Source organism: Phalacrocorax carbo, chromosome 3 (genome assembly GCF_963921805.1).
Source record: "Phalacrocorax carbo chromosome 3, bPhaCar2.1, whole genome shotgun sequence".
NCBI lineage: Eukaryota > Metazoa > Chordata > Aves > Suliformes > Phalacrocoracidae > Phalacrocorax > Phalacrocorax carbo.
Window position 1 is genome coordinate 70,040,703 of NC_087515.1, and position 25,233 is coordinate 70,065,935.

The 25,233-nt window shown below is 41.7% G+C and overlaps 1 protein-coding gene across 1 annotated transcript in view; it reads right to left on the reverse strand.

Moving 5' to 3' along the window:
• RSPO3 (R-spondin 3) overlaps positions 1 to 25,233 on the reverse strand; it is a 65,429-nt gene that overhangs the window by 27,470 nt on the left and 12,726 nt on the right. The window contains exon 2 of the mRNA XM_064447344.1: positions 1,193 to 1,384. Within this exon, the coding sequence (XP_064303414.1) occupies positions 1,193 to 1,384 (192 nt within the window). The remainder of the gene's footprint in view (positions 1 to 1,192; positions 1,385 to 25,233) is intronic.

Consider the following 25,233-nt stretch of genomic DNA (forward strand, 5'->3'; position numbering starts at 1 on the left):
TGACACAGCAGAGGTACTAATTAACCCCACAGGGCACAGGTACTGGGCCAGTTCCACACTATCTCCATTCATCCAGGAGAAATAAAAATATGCCAGAATTTAGAATCTGCTTAAGACTGGTTTGCATCAACATACTTTTCTTCTTTTAAATGATGTCTCATGTTCAATCAGATGTCCTGTAGTATTTCCTGTATTCTCTATATGACTACTCAAATTGCCAGTAGTGGTATATTTCCCAGTTCTCAGATATTTTTAAAAGAAATACATTAAAAATGTTGTATGGCACAGCTCATGTCTGATATGCAAAGCCACACACTGCTAAAAAGTGAGCAAATACTTTACAGTGTCAAGTTACTCTGTAAGACTTTACCCTGGGGTCCGTTCATTAAATAACTTTTATTACCAGGTAAAAACTGGGAGAGTTGCTTGGCCGCTGCTCTTATGTTTTTATATCACCTGCGGGATTAAAAACAGTGAATTCAACAACAAAAAGAGGAGTGGGGAGGACATTGCGATCTTTTCCAGTTCATTTACCATTCAAAATACATAGTGGAGTCAAAATGCTGCCCGAGGAGTAAAGAATAGAGTTGGGTTCTCTGTCTCCCATCCCGGAGGCAACATGAATTTGCAACTTCCCCCAAATCAGGCTGAAACCTGGCAGGCTGAAACCTGGCCAGCTGCTACAGGCATTTAGAGGACTACACTGAGTGTGAGACAAGCTATAAAGAGACCAGGGCAAACCACATCTCCAAAGAATGCCACCTGCCATCTTCTCGTGTTGTCACAGGGGTCAGGTGTGTAAGGGCAGTGGGTCAAATGGCTCCAGCCACTGAGATTCAGTGTCCTTTGGCCCCGGCTCTTCGGAGCTGCCGCTGCTCCCTCTTGCTGCTGGTGGGTAGTGCCTGGTGCCCACTGGCACTTCCCTTTTGCATGGGGGTGTAGAGAAGAACACCATCACCTGGGTCCTAGGCAGGTCATTCATGTAGAGCCAGGATCCCTGAGCTTTAGGACGTTTTGTGATCTTTCACCTTAGCTTCTTGCTTGGGTTAATATTTACTGCACTACTATAAAAGAAGTGAACAAATAAAGACACGGCCTCTCCGTCTGCTTCTCTGTTGACTTGACTTCTAAGGGGACACAACATTCAAGAGAGCAAACAAATCCATGCGCTTCCCCTTTCCCCAGCACTTACTTGCACACTTATTAATGTCAGGATACCGTGTCCCATAATATCCACTCGGACACGAGGAAAGACATACTCCGATCTGTTTCATGCCAATCCTCTCCAGAACAAAAAAGAGCCTGGGCTTACACGACAGGCATCCGTTGTAGTCAGAACACGTAGCACACCCTCCTTGGCAACCCTGGCTCACGTTAGGATGCACTGAGAAGACAAGCATTAAAAAAAACAAAAAGAAAAAAAAAAAAAAAAACAGTGAGAGAACAAGGTATTAGACAAGACCAGGAAATAATGATTCCTCTGTACTTGGAAGGGTGGACCATCCATCTCTTTGACAGCTCTTAAAGATAGCTTCATTCTTTCTTGTGTCTCTTGTGACCTGACATTTCATTTCAGCAATTATTTCATCTGCATAAAAATGAGAAGCTCAGCTGATGTGCTCACATCTTGCAGAAATAACTATCAGCAAATTATATTTGAAATAGATTTTATGGAGCAGCAGCATCCTAGGGAAAAGTTATTTTTCTTTTAGTTATTTTCAGTGGCTTTTCTGCCTTGTATGCACTTCGCTCAGCAGATAAATACATGTTCACTTATCTTTGCTTTTTGTAGCTGGATGGTTAAAAATCAACCTAGTGAATAATTTCCTTCATTGACTAAATGCCATTTGATTGAGTTCTGCTGTGCAGGAATATGCCCTTGTAAGATCTGATGCTAATTTACCTTAATAAAAAGACACAGGAGAGCCATCCTTCTCACCCTCCTTCTTTCCCTGGAATGTTCTCTCTGGCATGTTTTTAATCTCTAACAATTACAACCTGATGTTCAGACTTAACTGTGGCATTTACCCTGCTCCAGTCCCAGCATGGAGCATAGGTAGGATTATATTTGTTTTTCAATTGAATTGTTCTAATTCTTCAGACAAGGAAAGGAAAACTTATTACCCTCACTGCTTAAGACTATTCAGTTCTTCTTTAGGGACCTCGAGGTAGAAGAAAAGAGGATGCTATTGCAGACTGTTTTCAGTAGCAGACATTAATCCGTGTATTACTTCTCAGTGGGACAGAATAATGTTTTCTATCTTCCTGTACTTTAGGAGTTATTACCTACTTTTAATTTCTTCTTGGTTGCATTCTTAAATAGCAGTTAGATCTGAAAAATAGTTAAGCATCTAATACAAATAGCTCCGGACACTGTGTCCCGTCTTATTTTGGCCTCGCTTTGAGTGAAAAACCCAGGCATTTTTCTAAGTGTAAGCTTTCATGTCTAACCTGAGACATCCAGTTATATTTCATACATAAGAGAAATCCAGTCCTCATTTACATTTGTAAATCTTATTTGTAAATATTATTGGCTTCCTGTTCTGCCTTCTCCTCAGGCCAGTGATAATTTTATAAATATGCACGTGCCATACTTTGATTGCCTATTTTAGTGTCTTGATTTTATTTTTATCTGCAGACACTGCTAAATAGCCTGCATACACAATGAACTTTCTTCTGTCAGCTCCCTTCTGTGGAACCCTTGAAGGCAGACCAGAAGCCCATACGAATACATGGCTTAAAGGTTGAAAGCCACCCCTCTCTGCAAGCTTGGAGGAGTTGCCTGGTGGCATGGAAGTTCAGGAATACCTCTGTACTTTGTTTACTTATAGTTTTGGCAGAACAGACATGGCCCACGAATGGGAAGAGCACTCCGTTATGTTCTGGGGTTTCGATGACCAGTCCTGCAGTCTGAGAAACCTCCTGCAGAGTTCAAGTTCACTTTTCCTCTTTCATTAATAGAATGAGGAATGAGGGTTATTTCTCTCAGTGGGGCTGAACATGTAGGAGAAGAGCAAACTTTGGCCCTGCTGTGGACAACTCTGCTGCGGACAAACAATTTCAGTGAAAATATAAGAACAGAATTCTCTGTGCCCTTGAGGCACTCGCTTTGTAGAACAACCTGGAGGAAAGTGTTTTTACCACCAGGACACACCACTACTATAAGAATGAACGGCATTCTGTCTAGTGCAAAGCTGCAACCCCAATTCAGTTATCATCAGGCTTGCTTTCACTAGGCTCTCAAAATGCTGAGTGCTCAATAAGTATAGCATATTTTTTTCTGAGAAGATTCTAAAGATACAGAGTATATTGATTTTGAACTTAAGAGCCTGAAAAAATTGCTTTCTTTTTAAAGTTATGTAAATGAAAATGTCTTTGTGTCTCTCTCCCGTCTCGTGGCTCCCGTATGAAGCTACTTTCAAAGGCAGACACAGTAACGTGATCTAAGAAGCTGACATTGCTTAAAAGCTATCCATGGCTTTCCTTTATAAAGTCTGACAGAGGGAAGAAAAAGCAGCTGAAGTACAAAATATTTGTCATCAAAGCTGCTATATAAAATATGGATGATCACTTTTGAATGGAAACATATTATGTGTGAGCACCTGTGACACGTCATTATGAAATAGATTCTCTTGACAGAGAAAACATTATATGTGGCTGCTCTGAGGTCAAGCTGTGTGTTTGAGCCCTTGAGACAGGCAATACTTTATTACCGAAAGATGATAATTCTCTATAGCTAAGATCCATTACATGGCCAATTTCCATCTCCCCTTTAACTCCAGAAGTATTAAGCGTAAAAGAAAATGTACTGCTAGCCATTTTCACAATTTCTGCCTCCTTTCATGCATCCCAGATATATCTCATACAAATAACACGGCAAAAAAATGAAAGCCTGTAGTTCCAAATGGAGAATCATGTTGTTAGTATTGTAGAGCAAGGAATAAGTTAAAATATGTAAGTCAAGCTCCATTTAAAGGCTGATTTCATGCCATGTTATAACTCAATGTGTGAAGCAAAACAAGCTCCTGTTCTTGGAAACGCATAAAGCAAAAGCCTTGTTGAAAAGTCAAAACTGACATTTTAAATTAAGAAATACATTTTTTCACTTAAGCGCCATTAAAGGGATCCTTTTTTGATTGTCTCCTATTGTGCCTGGTATTTCCTTGAGCCCTGTATCTGTGTAATGAAACTGTCTCTCAATGTGCTTGCTCTGAATGCTAGGTAGACCCTTATTCTGGCTCAGGCAAGAAGCAAAGCAGGGACAGCAGAGTGCTCCAGAAATTGGTATAGTTTGAATGCACAGCATTGGGCTTTGTCATTGAACCTGGGAGAAAAGAAATGGTGGAGGAAAAATATTTGTGTCTAAAAATGAGTTAGCATGTTTGAAATAAGACATCTCCAAGCTCCAGCTGAAGATCTCATTCTTGTTACCTCTCAGCCTCCTGTCTCTCCGGTTCAGATCCAGGCACTTGCCTGATCCCTGCAATGTAGGAGCCAGTCCTCCCCTCCTGCAGAGGCCAAGTGGGGTTGATGGGATTCCAGAAGGAAATGGGACAAACTCAGGCACTAAAACATCTTTCTGCCACAGGGAGGGAATTTACCACTGCTGGGTACAGAACTGGCCCTAACTATTCCTCCCTGATTGCAGCAAGGTGTTAGTGTCTGCAGGTCTCAAGCACTTCAGCAACTGCACACCATAACCTCAAGGAAGCAAATAGAAGTTTTACACCTTTTTTTCCCTATACCAGACACTGTGAGCTCAGAGTTCAAGTAATGTGCCACAACCAGCTGGGAACATGAATGCCGTCTGGTTAAATGTGACCAGGGTACACCTGGTGTAAGCGTTGCTTCAAATTTCTATACTTAGGTCAACAGTAGAAATGGGTAAGTAATGTATATTCGCATTAAGAAACACTTTGAAGTCTACAGGTGAAAAAGCACTAGGAGAGTGCAGACCATCCTTTCAGCCACAAGTAAAAGGAGCAGAGAGAGGTCCAGTCTCTTGGCAGAGGGGCAGGAGCTGTGGCCTCGTGAGTTAGGCACTTGCTGCAGAACCAGAAGATCTGGACTTTAACATTGCACATAGGTCCAAGAAATGCTCTCGCTTGTAACCACTTGCTCTTTGGTGCAACCTGCTCCATTATAAAAACAATAAAATGAAATATAAAAAATTCTTCATAACCCTCAGAACTGACTTCGATGAGGATGACGTACGGGCAGGAGTGTCTGCCATTAGAGACGACACTATCAGTCATCAAGCCCTCTTGTATTCAAACACCGTTTGAGCACAGCGAAATCCTAGACTCTCAAGGATGGAAAATACAGCACAGCAATGGGCAAAGCAAGTGGTGGGGGCACAGAGACCCACAGACAAGTTCTTCCCCATCTCTTACACAAGTGTCAGCCAGGCCTGCTGACTCATCAGGTACAAAGTATGTATGTGCAGGCTTGTGACTGGCTTTAGGTCCAGAATCCATCCCTCCATTTTTCTTTTTATAAAACCTAAGTCTTGGAGATCAGAGAAAATTCTAAGTTAATCTTGAGCTATTCTCTTCCCTTGTCTGGCTTTAAACCCTCTTTGGCTTAGAGGCCTTTTTTTTTGTGCAAGCTGTTTGTCCAGATACTAGTTTTAAGCCTCATTAGCAAACAAAATCACTGGGGATTTTCCTTTCTTAGAATATTTTCCAAAGCCCTGCTTTGGAAACAATGAGTTGTGGTCTTTCTGTTAAAAACAGAAAGTTAGGGACAAGGAGCTGAATTTGAATCTGAACTTTCAATTACAAGACAATAGAAGATTTTCGTGGCATGCACAAAATTAATTCTCAAACCTTTGCAATTAAATTTTTTCTATCAGTTTTACTTTATATATAGATTAAAATGTATGGGATCAAAATGAGAAAATAAGAAAATGCAGGAGAAATCCAGGTGGGCCTATGTTCTGACAGCCAGGGGAAAAGCTCAGGGTAGAAGAATATTCTTTGCCCATCTGAGGCGCACTGTCTCTTCACCAATCTTCAAAGGTGTCCATTTAGAGGCTCGCTTTTGAAATGGATGCGCTAGACAAATGAAATCCATCCCTGCTAGAGAGCTGCTGCTACTCCCGGTTTCCTGGGCTTGCGCATTCTCACGGGATGTAGTTCACAGCAGAGCTGCTCTAGAATTCAGCTTCCCCAGTTGGGGTGACCCTCACTGCGAGACCCAGGCCCTGCCTCAGCTTTACCCACCACGCAGCACCCACGCAGGCACTAGCCCTTATGGTGGTGGGAATTTGGGACAGGATATCCCATAGGTTCTTGTGTTGCTTGACTGCTCAGTGCATTCACTGGGATTAATTTCTTTCTCTGTCTCACCTAGTGCGAACCAGCTGCCTGTGGCAGTGGCCTGAAAACAATACTTCATGTAAAGCAGAGCTACTCCTAATCATACAGACTGCCCTTTAGGCAAATGCAAACAGCATTTGGCAGTGAGCTCTTCTAGTGAGAAAGTCATTAAGGAATTCAGTTTGCAAACCACAGCGTATTTCCTCAGACTTTCTTGGACAGCATTTCTCTGCGTGAAAATGCATTAAAAGTGGAATGGGCAATGGTGGGGCAAAACTACTGAACCAACATGTAGGCAATGTGCAGTGTGGAGCAGGGAGAAAGCCCAGGAATGGTGGGACAACACAGGGAGAGCAAGTAGACACGAGTTTGATAAGTTTGTATTATCACTGCTAAATAGATTGCAACCTGGGCCAAGATGAAATCTGAGCTCAGTCTTGCAGGCTAAACTCTGCTTCATCACTTGGCCTTAAATCACCCACAGGAGGCAAGGGACTTGATGTGTCATGATGGGGCAGCAGCTGGGCTCTGCGGGGAAGATGGACCCATACACGGCAGTTGCTACATTGGATTGGTCATAAGTTTTCTGGGATGCAACCAAACCAGTGGTGATAGCTGAGAAATGTGGACTGTCCATCCAGCCTCCCCTGGATCTACAAGAGTCTGAGGTGGCCTTGAAAGGAGAGGCAGCCGCAAAAGGAACAAAGGGGAAAAATCAGTCTAGAAGTCAACTGTTAAAGGCTTAACCTCTTCTGTTTCTCTTCGTGATTTGTGCTTCACAAATACTTTAAGGTTTCTTTCTAAGAGTACGGCAACTCCTCCAGAGATTTCCCTGATTTCAATTCTACTTCAGAGCATTGCAGCCTTCTATGGTACAAAACACATAACAAAGAAGATCCTGAAGTGTTCTCCTGGGTTTTGAAGGAAAAAGATCCCATAAGGACTGAAAAAAATTTCATCAAACATCTGCCTTGCTTGACAGAATATTTTCCCCCTCAAGAGGCACTTCCCCTCTGAGGCAAAAGAAACCAACCTATTTTGTTCACCAAGTGTCAACAGTTCTAAAGACCAACAGAAACATGAGTATGGGACTGTCCCACAGTCTCAGTGAGTATCTGTAACCATTTTGTAGTGGTGTCTACGAGCAAGGAGGCCCTCAGCCCAAATGGCCAATATCTCGCTGGAGAATGCCTCATCATTATTAAACACATCTGGCAAAGTGATCCTGAAAATTATGTATACTGGCTGCCAGAATATATTACTCCTGAATTTGGTTAGAAAGAGCATCAACAGACTGAAAAATCTCACCAGGGGTGCAGAGTTTTATGCAGTCTCCTAGCATCTTCAGCACAACAGAAATCAGCCACAGCAACCACAAATGGCTCCTTCTCATTCCAGAGAGTTTTGTAAATAAACTGAAAAATTCTTTTCATGGAGAGAGAAGGGAAATTGACTTTTTTTTCCCACATACTATGGAGCACCACCAAAATTTTGGATCCAGGAAGTTTAACTAGTGTAGGAACCAAAGAGGATCCCTGAGGCAAGTTGTCTTAAGCACCCTGGTAGTGATGGTAAGGGTAGGACCAGCTCACACAATATCTTCTCACATCAAGCTGTAAAACCTGTGGCAACTACAGATCTTACTTTACGATCAGCTGTAGTTGTTTCCAAATACCCAGCCTTCAAGACTATACATTATGGATTTTCTCTAAAAATGGAAAACTCACATTATCTCCACCTTATTGTCTAGATAAGATGACCCGTTATAGAAAGGGAAGTATGGGATCTATGAAGAGTAGTAACCTAATAGTTGTATAACCTCATAGTTGTATAACCAACGTGTCATGACTCTTATCAGACTCAGCCTCTTGCAAATAAAGCATCTGTGCTGAGATGAAAAAAGGAGGCGTGAGTTTTGGAAAGAGATTATATTTGATGCAAATATATTCAGACATTCAGATATTAATACTCTAATCCTGCATGGTGCCATCATGAAGATCACCAGCTGATTTTACACTGTTCGTATGCAGATAGAACTCTAAAACCAAAATTGTCAGCGTCACTATGTCTCACATGGCTCCCCAACCTCTTCCCTGCAAGAGATGCATATTTCTGTCTGGTAAAAAAGCACAGCTGTATGTTGCACGTGCTCATTCTCTGAAATATGCAGTCTTTCTGCTTGATTTTCTGCTTGATGCTAGCATCCCATCTATCGCCTATGTGTGTCTAACAAACCTCACTGGTGCTCAGGTTGTCCTGGTGGCAGCAGAGCCAGCCCCCCCCAGTTTGTTTCTCCTGCTTTGTTACTTGAACATACTGGAGACTTTTATTGTTGCGTATTACAGAGATGCTCGTGTACTTCCAAGCTGTATAAGGATCACTCAGCTCATACCGTCAACATTACACAACTACAGTAGCATTTGCAAGTTTCTCGTTTCCCACAGGGTCTTTTGAGACCAGAGTTTTTCTCTCAAAGTTTTGTTTCAGAAACCACAGAAAGAACAGCAGGATGTAACAGATTTTACTTTCCGTGCTGGGGACTAGGGAGAAGGGTTTAGACAGCAAAAGCCTGTAATCCCATGTCGAAGCTATGATTTTCTACTACCATGTTTACAGCGTTAAAAAATTAATAAGCCAGACAGCAAGCCAGCCCACTGCCTTGGCGTTGCTCAGATGTGCCTTTGGTCAATTACTTAATATCCTCTCAATTTTGTATATTTTCCTAAGTGGAACTGATCAAAGGTTTGTACTGAATGAAATAATTTTTTCTGTGTAACTATTAAATTCATACCATACCAAAGCTAACTAAAAGCCCCAAAATATGTTGTCTGCAGTGGAACTGTTCAGGACTGATGACTGCAAACATTGAAGTGGAACCTGTCTCTTTAAATTCAAGTCTTACATGAAGAACCCAGGGTATAGCTATGAGGAGTATCAGAGCGCTGGAAGGTCTCTAAAAATTGGTTTCTATGGGTTGTAACAAGGGGAAGCTCTGATCTCAAATTTTCATAAAAGAAAAAGAGTAAATTCTCCAGGCTGACTGGACCATCCATCTGTCAGTGACACAAAGTACTGTCCAAAATTCCAAGTTAGTAATTGAAATACTAGCTCTAGTGACTGCTTCTCTGATGTAGTGCTGTGTAGCAATGCGTACACTATCAACACTCAGCAAGTGATGACCCAACTATTTTCACCTTTCCCTCATGCCACTGGGACCCCTGCCAGTCTGAAAAAAAGAAGTCAAAGGTTTTTGAGTGCAAAGCATGAACAGCATGATATGAAATTAAATTCAGCTCTGATGGAAAACAGAGACTTCACCGCTAGTCAGCTCAGATTCACTGACAGAAGTCCCGGCCCACCAAAGTCAACAGCAAAACTCCTGCAAAGAGGCGGGGGTGAGGATTTCACTAATTTGTTAATTGATGTTAGGGCAGTCCATGGTTCGGAGTACAGTTATCTGATTTTTAGAGGGCAGTGTGATTGGAAGCCCTGTTTAGATTGGGATTAAGTAATGGGACAGGCAAGATTTAAGTCGGTATCTAATTCCTGAGAAACGTACTCAGTTCAACAGGTCTGCGTGCCTGGCTCTTCTTGTGAAATAACTATGAATGGCACGTAGTTAGGGCTTGTTTCATCACCCCTTCTGCGCGCTGCCCTCCCTTTGAAGTCTGAGCCTTACCCTCCCAACCAGTTTCGCTGCCTCACATGCTGACCCACATGAAAGAAATTTAGTGCTTACACCAAGCATCATTCACTTCTCCAAAACCGTAATACATCGAACATGACTGCAGTGATATGCAGCAGGCAGTTTACAGTTGAGCTAAAGCCATGCTAGGAAGTATTTGAGCTGAATTATTGGGGTGCTGGTGATGAAATCAAGGTTATCGTCCATTTTGTGCTGAAGCACGGATACAGTTAATTTTTTATGTGATGGTATACCAACACTTCTCTAAGGATTTGCATGCCAATCAGCAGAGTTGATTGCAAGAGATAATTAATTAATATGAGTTAAAACTGCTTTTTTTAAATGTAACATCTGTAAAAGTATGTTCTTTATCCCTAAACCAGTTAACAGTATAAGGCTGACACATCAAACTTGCCAGATAGTTAAATTAATTGAAAGCTTATGCACAGGCTGTATTTGAAAATAGAAGCTGCATACTGTGCAGGGTTGTTGGTGACTGTTGTAGGCAGTGGTTGCACAGACCGGGTGAGCTCCGTGCAGCTGCACAGGTAAATGGCGGGCAGCACCATTATGACCTCAGCAGTCAGTAAGCCAGTCGATCACAGCTTTCCCTCTAAACCTAGTTTGTCTGCATCAATCCTACTGTGTGCATTAGTGGCACAAAGAGGTCCAGGTAGTAACCAAAATGCCCTGTTGTCCCCTTGCTGCCACCTCCAACGTAGAAGACACCCCCCTGCAGCTGCTGGGTCAACACAGAATGAAGCCAGGTCCCCCATACCCACCTTCACCCGCATTCTTCCCACTAAGAGGAGCCCCTTGGCCACCACCTCCCTTGCAACCTAAGGCTGAAAGCTGCCAGGCTGCTCCAGCCTCCTGAGCATGCCCTGGAGAGGATGTGCAGAAATTGGGAAATTAGTTTAATTAATTAAAGGTCTTCATGAATATTTTGCTCTGCTCCGATGTCTGCCTGTAAGGGTCACAGCTATAGGGTATAACAGGAATGCTATTTCACAAGGGTTTTCAAAAGAGGGATTCATGCAAAATTGCCATAAAATGCAAAAATTTATGAAATCTTCTACAAAAGATTAGAAGATAATCTGTTTCACACTGTTGGGAATACTTGGTTTCAGTTATTTGAAAAAAGTTTTGACAAAATTATGTCAAAGCTTTTTTAAGAATATCTCTATTTTTAAAGAGTGATGTGTCCTAATGGAATGTTGTTCTGTCACATTCTGTGAGTCTTTTTAATTTGAAATAATAATAGTAACAATGTAAAGGTAATAAGGAATGGTAAGATACAGAATTTCAACTTAAAAGAAAAAGGAAATTCTGAAGTAAAAAAAAAAAAATAAACTGAGGCCACCTATTGACAATACTAGGTAAAGAAAAAAAAACAACAACCAAAGTTATATAATTATATATAAAACCAAGAATTAAATTAACCAGGAAATTTAGGGTTAGTGTTATGAGTGCTATTAAGCATTTTATAGTAAGAACTGTAAAGTCAAAGGTTTTGAAGCCACTTTAATGTTTTTCCAGAACAGCAAAGAAATATGAAAAAAAAGCTTTATGTGTCTTTAAAACCAGTTTAACCTAAACTGAAGGCAAAAAGATTTTGAAAGATTAATGGTTAATGTATGAATTGTAACTTTTAGGGATTACTCATTTTTATTTGCCTAATATATTATTTAATATTGCTGATGCATATCCAAAATGATATCTGACACTTTTTTATGCAAAATTGAGCAAGTGGTCTTAAAAATATACTTTTGCTAAAGTATTTCACCAATAACAATGGTAGGAGTCACATAATTTAGGCTGGATCACAGCAGCATCCTGAGGGCGCATATTTAACGTCACACTGCATGTGCAAGTACAAATTTGTGAGACAGTTCTTCCTATGCAACCTGCTACGCAATGAAATGATCCATTTGCTGTTTTGTGGCCTGAGAGAGCTGCTTTTTCAGGTGTCAGATGCCTTAGCCAGCTTGCAAAATATCCTTGGCACTTTGCAACAGTGCTCTATTGAAGACTATTTTTCTAACTACAGTAATGAGGAAGAGAGGACTGTTCAGTTCTGGTTTGTCACGCAGTAAAATAATTAAGATGATGCAGAATAAATGATAGAAATAGAACCCATTACTGCAAATAGAACTGTCTAATATAAGTTATACCAACAATTAGTTAGGCTTCGGTGAAAACCAAACATCCCCTAGATATTAGAAAAACATGAAATCACAGCAGTTATTTTTAAAGCATCCAATATGACGAATATTTGGCAGCTTGACTGGTGGCTAGTGGCTTGCGGCACCACGTTGGGCTGCCATGAGACAGGGCTTGGATATGACTTGACCGCAACAACACCACTCCAAATGCCGGGCTGCTGCAGCAAAAATTGTGATAAAAAATGACACAAGCAGATGCCAAAACGGGATAAGTAAAAGGAAAGGTTGAATAGTGCCCTAGTATAAAAACATCCTTCTTAACTGACTCCTTGACCTCATAGAGTTGCATGAAGTGAGTCAAGGAATTTGCTCTCACAGAGAGGTAGCAGTTCCCCACAGTCATGTGCCCCCAGTGACAGCAAGCAAAATTGTACGTATATGGGATTCTGTCCTGGGGTAGAGTGATGGACCCAGTTATCAACCTGTAATTTGCAGACCACAAGAGGTCTGCCTAATGTTAGAAATGAGGAAAAATTATTGAGATGGTATCAGTTCCCCAAAGCAAACATATACACAGACCAGTACAGATGAAAAAGAAGCAAACAGCGTGGAAGAAAATAAAAGCAATACGTGAACTTTCAACATCTAGTTACTTTGTCTTTCCCATTATTTGAAACCCCCTGTAACAGCATCACTGAGTTATGTGCTTTTGGAGAAAGCCAGGGGTTCTTGGATTGGAAGGTTGATGAAGTTGCCTTCTTATGGTCCCCTTCTGACATTGGAAAGTTAAAAGTATTAGCATCCACATTTTCACACCCAGGGCCTCCAGTGAGACAACTAATCTCCTGCTTCACTCCTACATATATAACCTGATTTCAGAGTGCCTGTGGAAGATGCAGTCAGAAGTCTAAAAATGCAGCTATTCATTTAGGAGTCCAATCAAAGGATTGCTGCATCATTTATAGAACCAAACTTAAAAGTTTTGGCCTTGTCATCTTTGGGCTTCACTTTCTTCATCTGCAAAGGAGAAATGATACCTGTCTCTTAGGAGTGTTGAGGTGTTTAATTCATGGATGTTTACAATATGGCCTCAGCTTTGGCTGAAATTCCTGGCTTCTTTGCACATGCAAGCATTCATGTGCGATTCTGTTCCTGGCACCACATTAAACCTTGCTTTATATGGGATTCTCTCATATGCATCAGATTGTTACGAACACAACTACTGAGTCATGGGTGCAAGTGTGGTAACAATTTATTGTAGTCACTCGCGCAACCTTTCCATGCACAGATTTCAAAGGCAGACTGAGACAAGCTGAGAAGCCAGTTGTTTCAACTTTCTGATTTCTGCTCTGTGACTGAAGAGATTAGATTATTGGAAAACATGCTATTAGCACTGGCTTGCAGCCAAAGGGTCTGCTATGCATTCTGCAAGGGGTGCTGTACTTGCTGTAAATTAAGGAAAAGAGCTGGGAAAGTTACTCCAGTGAGCAATGTTCCCTTTGGGAATTGTCCACAGCGAACGAGAGCTGTGGTTGGTGCGCAAAGAGCAACAGGGAGAAGAAAAATAACAAAAAAGGTCAGAATTTTCAGGGAAATAAAAGGCCCTTTTTCTCCTCTATACTGAACACCAAGTTAACAAGCTTTAATGTTTGTTGATCCCTTTTATGCTACTTTCTGCATACCCAGACCCAATTGAAAAAAAAAAACCCTGAACAATTACCATGTAAACCCATGCTTAAATTCCTCCCCATCTGAAAAAGCACATCAGCATATGGTTGCCTTCACACATGTGTTACAGATCCCTTGACTTCAATTAGACTTAAATACCTGATTAAAATTAAGGACACATTCTTGAATAGAGGCTCTTGTGCTTGGAGCAGACAGGTATCTTCCTGAAGTAGGCAAAAACCTAACTCTTAACATACTAACTTTGGAAATAAGGCCTTAAACTTCTCTGCTCTTAACTAATTCAAAGTTTAAACTATTTTTCATTTTCTAACTTTTCAATATTTTTATGCAATTTTGTAGTAGAGAAAACAAAATATCAAATATTTTCAACATAATGACTATGTTTTCATGATGTTCCATAGAGCAAATTAAATATTCTTTTCTCCTTTTTAAAAGATTAAAAAAATAAATTCTCTTGCCTAATTCTACAGAGAAAAGCATAACTATGTGAATTCAAAAGGTTTATGAAAGGCTTCTGGTACTACTTTAATTTATTAACTTTTTAAAATTAATGTTCATGCATTTTAAATCATTGCCATTACATCTGGGAGTAAGATTCCTACAGTGCTTGGAGTTAGCAGCCCTGTTTCTTTGTGTCTCAGCAGGAAATCCAACACAGATGATAATTTCATTGCTTTTTTAATATAAAATTTTTCAACTCTGAGATTATGAAATAATTTTATAAGGGGCTACTAAACTATATCCTGATAGGAAGGAAAACAGATTGCTTTGATTTCAGTAAGAGTCAAACTGGTGTCCCATAAAAGGAGAGACTCAAAGCCCACTCATTAATCTCTAAAATAAAGATAAAGATACTCTAAAGTATATTTTTGAGCTTAAATCTGCTGTTTACTGTGTAATACTTTCCATACCAACATCATGGATAACACTGCATGTGGCAAAAAGCCAATACAACAGAGGTGTTCTCACAGAAAATTAGAAAGAGGTGTTCAAAGAGAAGCCAAGTGAAAAGGCGGCCAAATGACCAGGGAAAATTATTACCAAGTTTTTCAGAGACATGTGAAAAAAAAGAATAAATATACTTATTGCAAACTGTATTGTGATTTCGACCATCCTTAAACCTCCCCGAGAACACCATATAATCAAATAGCAACAGCAGCCGTAACAGTAAGATTCCAAATATATGTGCAGTTCTGTAGGACCTTTCACCCTGTGGTCCTCAAGGCACTTTATAGCAATCAAGTAAGATACAGATCCATGATGTAAGTAAAATGCTTTAGGGGTCACATTACCTTTCTCTTAGGTGACTGCAGCAGCTATTTAATAACACGTGTTTGGAGAAGGAAGAGAATGCACCGCCTGTTTGATAGCTGCTATAACCAGTCTGAACTGAGATGTTTGGGGAACATCTAGGGCTGAAATGGTGAAATTTGCTTTTACCAGCAAAGCCAGCATGATTGCTATTGGCCTTATTCTGCTTTATATTGCAAGAAGGAGGTGTAGCAATCGCAATGCCCATGCTGAAGCAGTAGTTCAGAACTAAAGATTCAGAAGGGTCAGTGCATCACCTCACTGCTGTTTTCTTCCTCTGAAGATCTCTAAGCTTTGAAGCGTCTTAGCACTATATAATGCCTGGGAGCTGCTGGTGACAGGTGGGGCACAGCCATGAGGGGAAGCAGCACTGGGATTTCTCCATGGTCTTCACTTCCATCAGGAACACGGTTGTTTGGTCACAACATATGAACAGCACTGTGGTAGACCCTGCTCCGGTTCTTCTCTTATGACTTCATAAGCAAAGAAGAGCTCCATGAAAGTTTAAAACCAGAAGAGTTACACTGGCATAGAAAAGGCCTGAGATCAGATATATTAAAGCCTCAGTCATGCCTGGTCTTAAAGATACAAAAGCACAGTAAAAACTGCATCTAGCTTTGTGGAGTGTTTTCTCCAAAACCGGCCTTGCCTGAGGCACACTCTACAACAGCACCCCTTTTTCTAGGTGGGAAAAAAAGTCAGTCTGTAATTAAGTGTTCCCCCTAAAATATTGGATGCTATAAATCTATCTGCTACTGGAAGTAAAGATACAACGGTTCAGTGGTTGGAAGTGGGCATCAGTGAGTCTCAACTGCATTATCCAAGACAAATTTCAGAAAGCCTTGGTAGTTAAATTATTGCAACAGTCTCAGGGAGGCAGTATAATCTCAGTCACAGGTATGCTTCAAGTAAGAGGCCAGACAGCTTTCTAAAAGCATGCTGTAGTTTAACCATAAATTATTGTGTCCGAGGAAGCAATCACTGAGTGGGTCCTACAGGTTTTGCTAGGCACCTTCAGACCTCCCTTGCTGCTGCACCCCAGGATAGGGGCTGCACGTGCTGGTGAGCCAGCCGTTTGTTAGCATTTTGCGTTAAGATAGCATCAGCAGTATCATCATTTTCTTACTCGCAGTGAGTTGCATTATGCTTACCAATCTGATTCTGATGACATAAAAAAAAAACGAGAATGAAATAATTGTGGATAAAAGCAAATAAAAATGCCATATTTTTAATATAGGGTGATGATCCAATATTTTCTTTGTGACTTGAGAACGACTTGCTTCACAGGAGTTTTCAAAAATAAAATAAACTTCAGTTTCCTTAAAACAAACTCCACATTGTTGCCTTATGAACAAAATTGGATTTTTATGTCTCATAAGGTTTCAATGTAGCATATCTGCTGGATGAGGCTTCAGTGTAAGCAAACAGATGGTAGGACACTTGTTGATTTTACCATGATATATTTGTGCAGGATAGAGAAGGGGAGAATCTCAAGAAAGTATCCTTTTGATTTGCTCTTGCTGTGCCTTAACAGCTTGTCTAATCCAGTTTAACATTCATATGAAATTACTGGTAAAACAAAAGAATTAAAACCAAAAGATGTATCTCAAATTCTTCAGCAATATGGTCTCTTCCTCAGTTTGTTTATTCTTTATATCAGAGAAAATTAAGAAAGCATTAGTAAATTAGTGTTTTACAGGGGATGTAAAGATGGAATGTTGTTTCATGTAAAAAATGGGGTGAAATGATGGAATTCTTCTCCTCTTTCAAAAAGCACAAGGAATAACAAGCCAAGTTATTCACTCATCCTGTCTTTTCTGAATTACAGCGTACATTTTACTTTGTTTCTTCGAACTAGCATCTGGGAGGAGTGTTTAAGGTGCTGTCTTATATGGAACTTGCAGACACCATTATCTTAAACAGCATGTTCCCTCAACCAGCATGGCTGTGAGCAAAAGAAGAAAAATTACCTTTATTATTGTAGCCTCTCTTTTTACACTTTTCTTTAATCCCCATTGCACTGTGGCTCCTGCTCTGAAAGTGTATGCATTCACACCTGGGCTAAGTGGCTGTAAAGTGCTTCTATTCTCAATCAGCAGTTTCACACTCAAATTGCATGTGCTTATGCTGTAACAGATCCTACAGCAATGGAATAGCAAATTTTGAGAAACAACTTGTCTTCATTGTGATCATTACATTGTAAGATAAGTGGAAATGGCCCACAGCATCACAAACTTGAGGGGAAATGATATCCCAGCAAACCCCCTGAAATGATGTATAATTAAAATGTCTGCTACCCTTGAACATTCAAACATGGCTCCAGAGTAGGAATTAAGAGCTCTGGAGGTTCAGTTCCCTTTCAACTACATTTTAGCATCTCTGAAAGATTTTTATCTAATTTAAAAAATGAAGGTGCCTGCACTTAGGGAACCATGTTGGGATTCATCTCCCGTGGTTGTAGGCACTGAAGATTTGGACATCCACAACTGACCCAGCTGTCCAGGCTCCTCAAGCGTCAACATAGGTCTTGTTGGGTTTAACTCTTCCATGGACAGAGAGGGGGAGATCCTCTGGCCTTGGGGACACCAGACTTTGTAGTCATTGGAGGCAAACATGTGCTTCTAGAGCTCATTCCATCTGAACTACCTTAAACCTCTGCCTAAGGATGAGATGGCCTGGGAATTGCCATGTAATGTCCAATGACTAGCCTGGTTGTTGTTGCTTATGCTTTCAATTCCTGCAGTCAAGGGAGATGGTAGAGTTATTTATTTGGGTCAAATGTCACTGTCCTGTAAAAATCAACAGAGCCCTGCCAAATTATCCAGTGGAAGATTTGTTCCTTGAGGTACACAAGAGGTCTGCCCACCTGAAATTCAGCAAGATTTGCAAGTAATTGATCTGTATGTCTTAAAAGGAGATCACTGCTGTTGGCTGGTCTTAGAAGATAACTTACCCACTTCCTTTTCACTTTTTGAAAAATTATGACAAGGCTCTCTTGCAAACCTGTCAAGGGGATTAATATGAAAAATGAACTGATATTTGCACGGGTTTTGAAAGGTGCATTCTTGCTGCTGCTTCTTATTGTTATTATTTTAAGGTGTATACAGTCACTTAGGGGAGTTTTGACCAGAACAACTCCAGTTGCTCTCAGCTATCCAAGCCCACTATCTTAGAAACACTCCTTACTGATGGACCTCTTCCTTGAAGAGACCACCTAGTCTGCCCCTCTGCAGCTTTTCTAGAGCATGAGCATCTCTTCTGCCTGACTTCCTGAAGCTCCCATATATGCATCCATGGAGGTACAGAAGAATATAACTTGCCTTACATCCTACCTGATGTTCATCCTTGCCACTGTCAAGAATCTCAGGATAGCTCCCTCACCCTCTCCTCCTGCTGCCTACTGGCTCTAGAGGTGGAAGAGTGTCGGCACCTGGAAGCCTATAAAAAAGTTCAGAAAGACCAAGGCCTAAAGAAGACTTCATGGCGTTCTGTCTTCTGATTTTGGACATGAACAATGTGTGGTGCAAGGCCAGACCCAGCCTGTAGCAGTCATTCTCTGGTAGATGGCTACTGACTTCAGCCAAACATCAAAGATGGCCCTGCCATATCAGCAGCTTGAAAAATGTACTGCACCCACTGGAGTCAGGCACATTGTGCCTATGCTTTGGGTCCACCTCATGCCTGAGAACCGGTGATAACAACACGTTTACTTCATTTGTGCTGGGTACTAGTTGAGTGTTCAGAGGGGAAGCTGGACTAGATGTTACCCTCCTCTTGATTCTTGACACCAGCACAACATCTGAACTAGTGAAGAGGCTGTTAATACCCTTTCTGTTTAACTTGCTGAGGCCTGCTTCAGGTGATCACAAGCATTGTATCTTCCTCTTTTTTTCCTCCGGGAAACATGCAGCACCAAACTTTACCTTAACAAGTTTCGTCCTTCTTCCCTGCTATGACACTGAACCCAGCAACTCCATAAGCCACCATGATCACTGATGGGAGTTCCCAACATGTCAGCATGTTCCTGCTCAGCAGCTCGCACCCAGCTCTCCCAGCTACCCAGCTTGCGTTTATTTATTTCTTCAGTAAAGGTCTAAGCTCACATACAGAAAATGGTGGCTCTAAGTTTGAAAAGTCAGATGTGGCTATAAAACTAAAATGAAACGATGAACAGCACAGTAACTCCCAGAGACTATCTAGACATTTTCTTTAAGGTAGGGGACAGGAAAGTGGATGGGGGCTGCCAGCTTAAGAAAATTAGAAACAATGCCTTACATGCATTATTTCTGAGTATCAGACATACCACCCTAGGAAAGCATCATGAGTGGCCTGGATAAGCCTTTTTGCTTGCAGGACCTAACCAATGCAAGGTGGACACTGGAGCCAAGTCTTGTGATCCATTTGTCTCCTCTTCTGTATTGGAACCAGCACTCTCTACTCACCACAAACTGACAATATATAATGTAATTTAAATGCAAAAAAAGATCGGTATCACCAACCTTTGTTGGGATACAAAATTCTGCTATGGTATGCACATGCATAGACATATACCTGCTGTTCACTGTGTTCCTAGAATACAATGTATTTTTTTCAGCAAAGACATTGGCTAGAGTGTAGATGCATTTATATGTCTTCATTCCTCTCAGTTGTGGCCTTTTTATCCTCAAAACTGAGTCCACTGGAAAGTGACTTCTGTTAGCAGCACTTCTTAAGGATCTCATCATCAGCCCCAGAACACTGTTAGTGTTCATCCCATCTCTGCTACTAATATCACACTGCATGGTGAACATTTAAGACACTGTAGAGGCAGGATAATTTTAGAATACAATAAAAGTAACAAATTCCACCAGAGCTGTGCTTGTCTTTTCCCCTGTAACACATGATGAGTCTTAGTACATTTTGGGCTGGGAGAGGGCTTGGGCTTTTTAATTTGGTTTTTTTTTGTTATATTTTTGGGGCAGACCAGAGAAAGGCAAAGAAGTCCAAACTGGTGCTCTGAGTACTTTTGCAGCCTGATACAGATAATTTAAAATACATTGGTCAGGATAGCTCGCTCTACCCGTTGCTGTCTAGAAGATCTGCAAGCATGGTGTAGTCATTACAGAATGCTGTCTCTGCACCGATTATTTATAATGATAACACACTGACGGTCAAATTACACTATGTTCTGGCTCCTGCCTTCTATCTTGCCCTTTCCTACAAGCAGTCTAGAGGTAGGACTTTCATATGCGTTTGTAAAGCGCCTATTGCTGCAAACATTAATAAGAGCTATCACTTAGGAGCAGTTACTTACACTTTGTTTAATCTCTAATGGATTCTTCTAAATATTTACAGTAGAAGAGTTGTCAGACCAAATGCTGGAAATTACTGGCAACTTTCCATCTGCCCAAAAGGAGAGGAGAGGAGAGGAGAGGAGAGGAGAGGAGAGGAGAGGAGAGGAGAGGAGAGGAGAGGAGAGGAGAGGAGAGGAGAGGAGAGGAGAGGAGAGGAGAGGAGAGGGGAACCTGCTCATTGTTGCATTCTTCTGTGGGGTTTTAGTAAGTCAGGGTCTGCATTCTGTAGGTTGGCGGCACCAGCCTCAAGTTGTGCTTCAGCCACATAAAACTGCCTCTATTCTTGCTAATCTTGAGGGAAGTGGCTGTTTGCTTTGCAGACCCTGAAGTAAATAAATTGTCTGAAAGGCCAGTGGCTGCTGCAAGAGATGGAGGACCTCCAAACTGTTTGGGGGTGTCAGCGTAGAGCACAGTGCTGTTTGCTGTTGGTCACATTGCACCGTGCACTTAGGCAATCTCCTGGCTGTTAGATCTGGATCCTGCAGTATTCCCCTGTTGTTGTGGCTCCCTGACACAAGCTGATTGCAGGCATACAGACTATAAGAAAAAAATGAATCTAAGCCAATGAGGCTGAAAGAAAGCCTTTGCTGGGCTTCACCTCCACAGCTTCTGAAGTTGCCTTGGCTCTGATGTGCAAGATCTGTGTGAAGGAGGTGTGGAGGAGGAACAAGCGGATGGGCAGCAGTGGGAACCTGTGGCTTCTGGGAGGGACCCGTGTGCCAGCAGCAGCTGTCTGGCAGATATCACCCACCAGGCCACCCAGATGTGCCCAACAAGTGGGGCCCCAGGCAGACAGGAGTAGGGGACAGCAGCTGCATTGCTGCTTTACAGCTGGCAGAAGTGCTGGTACATGCGAGAGGGACCTGAAACAGGAGGCACTTGTGTGGCTCGCTGTCTCCCACTGTGACACAGCAGGTCTGTATGTACACAAAAACGCTTGAAGGATTGTTGTCTTGCTTTGGAAAAATTTCCATTGATTTGAAAATGAAAGCTTTGCCTGACCTGTGAATTTATCCAGATATAGAAGTTTTCTGTAGTATTTGCTGTTGTAAGGGCCTGCCCTAAATTTGAGGGGTGTGGGGGTGTGTGTGGGGGTGTGTGTGTGAGTGTGTATGTGTTGAATGCATGTGTGAGAGGGAGAGAAATCTCACTGCCTAAGACTGTTCTGCCAAGATAAACCCTGGAGCATTTTATAAATTAACTCTGCTCTATGTGTTTATTTTTCTTTTGGAGATTCTAAAAGGAGACTGTTCAACTCATCTTATTAGGGGCAGCATATTTTCTTAAAGCGAAAAATAAGTTCCTACTCTGCACTGGAAAGTATTTGCTATTTTCAGCTAGAAGTATTCTTTCCTTCTGACCTGGCATATTAGATAAGATTTATATTTCTGACCTGACATTAGGTAGTTAAGATTTATTCTTCTATATTAACTTTACTGAGCTTGCAAGCTATTCATTTATAGCGTAGGGAATATATTTATGGCAGAAGCAAAGAAAGTTCACTACAAAGTAGTAAAATATGTTATTAGGAGTGTCCCATAGACTGATGAAAATTGTGAGTACCCTAGCAGCTGGCTCCCTTCTGGCTCTTTTTTACTCTTTGTTATTTCAACTTTAAAACTTGAATTTGAAGTCAGTTTCAATGGTGAACAACTTAAAAGAGTCCAGATGATTCCAATATATCCGCATATATATACATACGCATATGCTGTGATTGAGAGGTGCAGGGAAGGGGATAACAAGTGACTTGAATTCTCTCTGTGTTGTGCTGGCAATGACCCAGGCATAAGTAACGTTGGACCTCGCTCTCCTGCCAGTATAAATCAGGAGGGACTCCACTGAGGTATAAAGCTGGTGTGTGAGTGAGAGCTGAATCAGATCTAGAGCTTTTCTATATCCAAAGGTGTGGGCCCAGGCAATCTGTTAATGTCCAACTGACTTAAAGAGGGGAACCGCAGACTATGATGGAAACCTGGAAGCACTTCAAGCCTCTATAGACAGAAAGTTGGAAAGTTAAAGGCCTCCTATTGAAATCAGTGACAAAACCTCCCATTAACTTCAATAGGAACAGGATCAGGCCCTAGAAATGGCTGGAAGCCAAAGAACTGGATAGCTCAAGAAATAGGTAATAGGAGCTGATGACTTTCACCAATAAATCACCAATGCAAACCTGACTGTGCTTGGTTTAGACTCAAAATTGCTTTCATCTGATGTTTGTTTGAAACTGTACGCATTGTAAAACCTTCAAGAAGAACTGGCAGTCTTGATAGTTGTCTCAGCAAGAGGCCGACGGCCGGACGGGGTGTGGTATCTCCTCCGTTCCCACGTCATCGGAGGGAGTCCATCTTAAAAAGAGCAAGAAGTGCTTGCCTGCCTAAAGAGAGAGCAGTGCTTGGGATCTGCTGTTAACCAGAAGTTTTCTATTTCAGAAACTGTCAGACTAACTGTAAATCCACTTAGACTGAATATATTGGGGGAGGGGGTTAAGGCTCCTCAGTAAGCCAAGAGGAGGAGTAGATATTTCCATTTGCAGACATTATTCAACTGCTGTCACAAGAGAGAATAGAGATGTGCAGAGCTGTGAGGAATTAAATGTGCTGGAGAAAGGGCTTGGCATAGGGGAAGTTAGGACCATTAGGCATTATGAAAGCTGGGAGTTGCTAATAGAGTGCAGCAAGCAGTGCTGCGTGTTGCAGTTCAGCTGATGAACTCTGCTGCCCATCCCTTCTGTGACACCACATCGTGCTGCAGCTGAGGAGGAGAATTTTGTAAGTTGTACTGAATTGAGGCCAGTTGCCCTACCATCTATCATGGCACTCCCTGACAAAGTTGTGGGGAAATGCAAACCATTATGGAGAGGACTTTCCTCCCCCCCAATATTTTTGCAAACTGAACTTTTTCCACTGGTCCCTGAAGGGTCCTACACTGCTGCTTGGAGAGCAGTAGACCAGCTGGGTGAATATTTTGGTTTCTGTGCTTGGTCAAACAGCTATAGCCATCTTTGATGTGAACTCACACATTCAGAATAGTTCACCACTTTCCAAACTCCACCCTTCATATTCCTGTGTTTGACAGACCTCAGGGCTACGTACTCTATTACAGTATGCAAACTTTTCCAGCTCCTTCCTTACTTCTACCAGGCCATGTCTGACAAAGGCTCCAAGGATTCATATCTTTTTGTGTATGCAAAGATTCATAGCTTGTTTTTACAATCTGTCTTTGTAAATCAAAGAAGCTGTTCACTGCTGCTTTTCTCTCACCAAGAAACCCACTAGTATCAAGTCATCACCCCGCAGCTCAAAGGCATCCGTTCTCTTTCCACCATTTCTCCTCAAAACCCTGGGCTCAGAACTGTAAGTTGCAATAACTTGTGGCTTGGCATCAAAAGGGAGAAGTATGTCGAGGAGAAAATTTGCTTATAGGTACAAGTAGGGGAGTGAGGGAGAGGGAATACTAAGGGAGCGTTCCTTAGGGGTGACACTAGGGAAGAACAAAAATTGTTAGGACGATGAGAAAAAAGGTTATTTAAAAAATTCATTTGACAAAGGGCACATTATCATATACCCTACACAGCATTGTCGCATGTGAATTCTGGTGTGTCTGCTCAGGTCCACTACATTCACCTGCTAGCTGTTTTCAGTGGGCTTGGGTTGGATCCAGGCACACTACGGATAGCGAGGAGGACATGGACCACACCTGTATTAAATCCGGCAGGCTAATGGAGCTGATCTAGAGTTCCTCTACCACTCGTCACTTCAGAAAATGCAGCAATTTGGGTCTATCCCTGTGCTTACTTATTTAGCTAGTCTGGTTTGGTGTATGTTCTCACTCTACAAATTACTTCAGTCACTAGGTTGAGAAACAGTGCCCGAGTTCAATATCTGTAGGAAGAGAGAGGAGAGGGAAGCTTGACAACTGTAACTGAGCAGATGGCAAAATAGGAGAACACTCATGAGTACACAGTGCTGGGCAGGGTGAATAAGTACAACACGGGGGAAGCAGGAAAAGTATCCCTCCCACAGTTTTAAGTGACAAATTACAGCTGTTCTCTTACAAAAGACTGTGGAATACCCTCACAACCTTTACCAGCACCTCGGGAAGAGAAATGCAGATTGCATTGCTGCTCCTTTTGTAGGTGAGTGAGAACAAAATCCCCCACGAACTATCATGGTTTTTTTTTAATAGCCTGTATAAACATTTAGGCTGGATTCTGAGCACATGCTAATTTTATGCTGGCAGAGCTCTGTGAGTTATTTGCTTCCTGACACGAGTTGTAACTAGAAGCAAAATCAATCCCTTAATCTTTATGAGATGTTTATTCTGCCTAAACCAACTCCCATTAAAAACAATGCAGAGGCTCTAATTTGAAACCTCATGATCGTCTGGCATGTGCCTTATGATCATGACATCTCCATTCTCTGATAAAAGGGAGGAATATTAGCTCTCCTTGCTGTTCCCTCAGCAGATGCACAGATGCAGGTACACACGTATACCTATACGCACAGACGTCCCCCCCAAGGAACATCAGCAGTAGTGCTGCTCATTTGTCATGGGGCAGGGAAAGATGCTTCTTCTCTAACACCACTGGTCTCCCCTGCCGGGAGGCCGGCCTAAGGAACATTATTTTCTTTCTCATTGGCTGAATAAAATTTCCAGCCTAGTGATATGCCATATGAAAAGCCATAAAGGTTTCACCTATACACAACCAAAAAGCGAAGGGTCCATATAAC